The sequence below is a fragment of the Sinocyclocheilus anshuiensis genome, unplaced genomic scaffold (genome assembly GCF_001515605.1).
Source record: "Sinocyclocheilus anshuiensis isolate Anshui unplaced genomic scaffold, SAMN03320099.WGS_v1.1 scaffold154, whole genome shotgun sequence".
Classification (NCBI taxonomy): domain Eukaryota; kingdom Metazoa; phylum Chordata; class Actinopteri; order Cypriniformes; family Cyprinidae; genus Sinocyclocheilus; species Sinocyclocheilus anshuiensis.
The window spans coordinates 3,345,786-3,350,971 of NW_015546101.1; the positions used below are offsets into that span (position 1 = coordinate 3,345,786).

At 38.5% G+C, this 5,186-nt stretch overlaps 1 protein-coding gene across 1 annotated transcript; it reads right to left on the reverse strand.

The window, feature by feature from the left end:
- On the reverse strand, positions 1-4,683 carry LOC107700398 (relaxin-3 receptor 1-like). The gene is made up of 2 exons (XM_016502032.1): positions 3,576-4,683; positions 1-173 (listed from the first exon to the last, which is right to left on the reverse strand). The coding sequence occupies exon 1, from the start codon at positions 4,673-4,675 to the stop codon at positions 3,623-3,625; it is 1,053 nt and encodes a 350-aa protein (XP_016357518.1). The 5' UTR covers positions 4,676-4,683; the 3' UTR covers positions 1-173; positions 3,576-3,622.
- Between the last annotated feature and the right edge of the window lie 503 nt (positions 4,684-5,186).

The window sequence follows — 5,186 nt, forward strand, 5'->3', positions numbered from 1 at the left end:
CTGTTCCTCACAGTCCGTTGACCTCTACAGACTAAACACGGGAGTGTGACGTGCCATAATCAACAGAACGTCATCAAGAGCATCACTTCTGTGCCGGATGTCCATTAAAAGGCCCCTGTGTGAGTGTGACGGTAAACAGCAGCAGATGTGTCTTTTCAAGTCTTCCAAATTGCCTGCAAATGACCATCATTAGCTTACTGTGTAAGTGATTTAAAGCCACCATGTAACAAGACGTTAAGCATTCTCATCAGTTATGAACCTGATCTCCCCTTTCTGGGTAATTAACTGCATGCCGCAGAGCTGTCGTTTCCACTGGATGCAAGAACACATTTAAATGTGTGCAAAGACACTGATATGGCCCTGCCCGCCTAAATGAAACATATTTCTGTCTATAGCTTTTGCTTGATATATTCCTGAATGCTTTGATTCACAAAGCTCTGATCAGGATAGAAGGTGGTATCTTAGCGGGGAGCTTGTGGGAGCGTCTGTCAGTAATGCTAATTGAGAATGAGACAAGGCTGATAGGGAAGCACTGTGAAAGGGAAATTCAGAGAGAGCGTGTTGTCATGTGAGTGAAAGAAAAGGAGAATCGACAAATTGGACTGAAACTGTAACTTTGTCTTTTGCTCAACAAGGTGGTATGGTCATCCATCCTTATTAAGTCATTTAGATGTGTAAAAACATCAAATTAATTGATGTTGCCGAGAATGTGTATTTTCTGAAATGTTTTAAATAATTGTAAATGGCCTGTGATGAAAATATAATGCAGCTACAGAGGGGAGACTAGGGCTAGTGTCACTATTTTTTCTACGATTAATATTATTCATGGTAGGATACTGTTCTAAAACGGTTCATAGAACCAATTCACTGTTCATTGACCAATAACAGGGCATGTTGCCACACAGTGTGGGTTGTCAAAATGTAGGCCTAACTTACTATTAAACAGCTTATTATAGGCTTTTCTGCTAAATGTAAAATACATTATTCTATTCTACAATATCAAACCAAAGTTTTGGCCAACAAATATTGTCATTTGACCAGGCTTGACGTTTATGCAAAATACCCTTTTCAGGTTTCAGTTCAGCCTTTCAGGTCAGTGTGGTTTTATTATATTCACTTGTTACCCAACAGCTGTAGTAAAGAATGATGATACTGGTCTCTTACATACTCTGTGTATTAAAGTCAGATTTGTTTTAATTTAATTTAAATAGATTTTAATTTAACATTCAAAAACAACAAGATATACACAATTACCCCTTAAATTGAGATCTAAAGTGCACAATACTGTATTAATTTGAATATTTTCCTGGGAGAGGAATGACGATCGGTCAGTGTTACAGTATGATGCACTAAAAGGTAGGGTGAATTCGGGTAATCTGGGACATTTTTTGCAATTTTGACTTCTGCGATTTATTTCGATATCTATCTAAAACATTAGATCAACACATTAGACTTTTCTGAAATCCCTAAGATGTTTTCTAACCACACCAGAAGATAGAATGTTGATATTATACCCAGAGGAGACATGCCACACCTATTAGTGTTTTTTGTGCCAAAAAAAAAAAAATCTGCCTGAATTTGATAATCTGGGACAAGTCACTTTGTAATCTGGGACATAAGTATTAGGCCTAAAAAAAGCCTATATTCACCATACTTTATGCATGCCAAACACAATATCACCAATTTTTAAAAAGCATTATGAAAAAAATGACAAGTACAGAAATCTCAATAAGGAAATGTATATTTCAATATCAGGAAAAATAATTTCTTTCTGTACACAGGAAGAACAATATACTGTGTTAATTCATTTTAATTCATTTAAAACTATTAAAATTGTTTAACATTGTATTAACATTTTAAAGAATCAACTAAAATTTAAGCAACAGCAAGCAACAATTTGATTAATGGATTATTCAGTCAGTTATTCAAGTTCTCCATTCTATTAAAATTGGGGCTACTCGGGGAACAAACACTCAGAGTGTGTGTGTGTGTGTGTGTGTGTGTAGGGTGTGCGTTTGTCTGTGTACAGAACATTGTCAGCTGGCCTGGGCGCAGCTCCCCCTCCTCCCCCAACCGTTGTATACTAAACTAACTGAGAATTTGGGAAATGAAATTAACAGTTTACTTCATCCTGACACCTTTGCTTGCTACTGGAATACGTTTCCCAGATTCCATCTCTGTAGCATCTCTCTAGCTAGCTGGTTTAGCTAGCTGCTAGCTACTGTGAACTTATGCTAATGTTATAACCTCCAGTACCCCACATTAACACCCATTTCTCATTATAGCATATATTATCCCTTGTCATTAGACTTATAAAGTCCCTAAATACATATTTCCTCCATTTGAAGACTGTCCCAGATTACCCAAAGCATGCTGTCCCACATTCTCAATCATATTTGATAATGTGGGACAACAAATAGGGTGAATTCGGGTAATCTGGGACATTTTTTGCAATTTTGACTTCTGTGATTTATTTCGATATCTATCTAACACATTAGATCAACACATTAGACTTTTCTGAAATCCCTAAGATGTTTTCTAACCACACCAGAAGATAGAATGTTGATATTATACCCAGAGGAGACATGCCACACCTATTAGTGTTTTTTTGTGCCAAAAAAAAAAATCTGCCTGAATTTGATAATCTGGGACAGGTCACTTTGTAATCTGGGACATATGTATTAGGCCTAAAAAAAAGCCTATATTCACCATACTTTATGCATGCCAAACACAATATCACCAATTTTTAAAAAGCATTATGAAAAAAATGACAAGTACAGAAATCTCAATAAGGAAATGTATATTTCAATATCAGGAAAAATAATTTCTTTCTGTACACAGGATGAACAATCTACTGTGTTAATTCATTTTAATTCATTTAAAACTATTAAAATTGTTTAACATTTGTTTAACATTGTATTAACATTTTAAAGAATCAACCAAAATTTAAGCAACAGCAAGCAACAATTTGATTAATAGATTATTCAGTCAGTTATTCAAGTTCTCCATTCTATTCAAATTGGGGCTACTCGGGGAACAAACACTCCGTGTGTGTGTGTGTGTGTGTGTGTGTGTGTGTGTAGGGTGTGCGTTTGTCTGTGTACAGAACATTGTCAGCTGGCCTGGGCGCAGCTCCCCCTCCTCCCCCAACCGTTGTATACTAAACTAACTGGGAATTTGGGAAATGAAATTAACAGCACACTGGAGTTTAGGTGTCCCAGATTACCCGAATTCAGCCTATTATGTCACTAGCAGCGTATTTTTTATTTTATTTTTTAGTGGTGGTGGTTTTTAACACAAACGTAAGGTGACATTTAATATCGACAATTAAGCTATTTGAAAATAATGTTCCACAAGAACAGCACTGTAATACAAAGACATTCACGCAATACAATCGCAACAAACGTATAGCCTACTGCTAAGGCTATACGTTAGGCTAAAACATCCATTTTAAGCTCCACTGAGGAAATAAAGTCATACAGGCTTGGAAAAACAGGAGGTTGAGTAAATATGTCTGAGAGTGAAATGACTGAAACTTTGGGTAAAATAGCCCTTTAAACAAGGAAATGTAATACTTGCGTTTGTTCCACAGGACAGAGTCGCATGCACATTCACCTGTTTCTCAGACTCGGAGAAACAGGTCCTTCAGTTTTTTCCTGAACTCTCTACGCATAAGACAGTAAATAAGTGGGTTTAAACAGCTGTTCGCGTGCGCCAGGCACACAGTCACAGGAAACACATAGGTATGAACGATATAGTACGACTTATCCCAGTACACAGCGTTGAATTTCACCAGCACGCCCCAAAAAGTTATAGCATGATTGGGCATCCAGCAGAGGAAGAACGACAAGACCACGATGGTGACGGACTTTGTGACTTGAGTTCTTCGTTTTGAGTTGTTCTTCATACTCCGCTGTCGGATGAGCCTCAACAGCAGCAGGTAACTGATCGAGACTATTGCCATGGGCAAAATAAAAGCGATTAGTATTTTCTGGAGATGATAGACTGCCAACCAATACTGTCCGTCGGGGAACCGCAATAAACAAAGTTTTTCGCCGGCCACGTTAGTGACTGTGGAGAAGATGGATGTTGGCGCGGTGGCTACGGTGGCCAGGGACCACAGGACGACACTGACCCACCTGATGGAGCAGCTGGTCTGTCTTCTGCGGTCCTTCAGAGCTGAAGCCACTGACCAGTACCGTGTGATGCTCATCGCGGTCAGGAAGAAGACGCTCGCGTACATGTTCATCACGGTCACCGACAGGATGATCTTACACATGGCGTCTCCAAACGGCCAGCTGAAGTCCAACGCCATGTCCACGGCCCAGAAAGGCAAAGTCAACACGAACTGAAAATCCGTTACTGCCAAATTGAGGATAAAAAAGTTTATTTTGGATATGCGTCTCTCTTGTCTCACGCGAATAAAGAAGAACACCAACAGGTTCCCAATCAGACCTACGACGCAAACCACAGAGTAGGTGATGGAGATCATGCATCTCAATACCGGACTCCCATCGGCGGTCACATCAATGTCTTCCAGGCTTTTAAAGCGTTCGCGATCACTGATTGATCTGTTGGTTACACCACTCTGATTACTGTCTCCCATTACATCCAGCGATTTCACAACTTCGGTGTTGCCCATAACGACAAATAATGTACTTATGTACACTTTCATATAGTTATCTATAGATCTATAATTAGTAAACATATGGTTTAATCAGGTTTATTACGTAATTTTAGCCTTTTTAAGTGATAACTGGCAAAACATCACTTATCCTTCAGCACTATGCAGACAAGATCAAGGTGCTCAAACCATTGAGCGCAATGCCGCTGTCGCTAGAATTGATGTAGGGCGTTTTTTAAATGTCCCCGCCCATCCAGAGCAGCGATTCGTCTTCCCGTTTGATTGACAGGACAACGCCAAATAAAACATATACAAACCCTTGGTGAGTCGCCCGCGTTTGCTGTAGATTTTTTTTTGTTCATAGCATTATAAAATAACATACATTCATGAAAAAAATGTATAACAGAGTAAAGAAATACTTAACAGTTTAATAGCTTTCCAGTTCATATTAATATTTTGTTATAGCCTATAAATATGATATATAATATCATACTTATCCCGACAAATGTTAGTTATGTCAGAGTTATTAAACTTGATCTACAGTCGATCGATTTTACCTATA

What these genes read in the sequence shown, in the direction of transcription:
- LOC107700398 (XM_016502032.1), bottom strand. Translation starts at nt 4,675, where the DNA reads ATGAAAGTGTACATAAGTACATTATTTGTCGTTATGGGCAACACCGAA.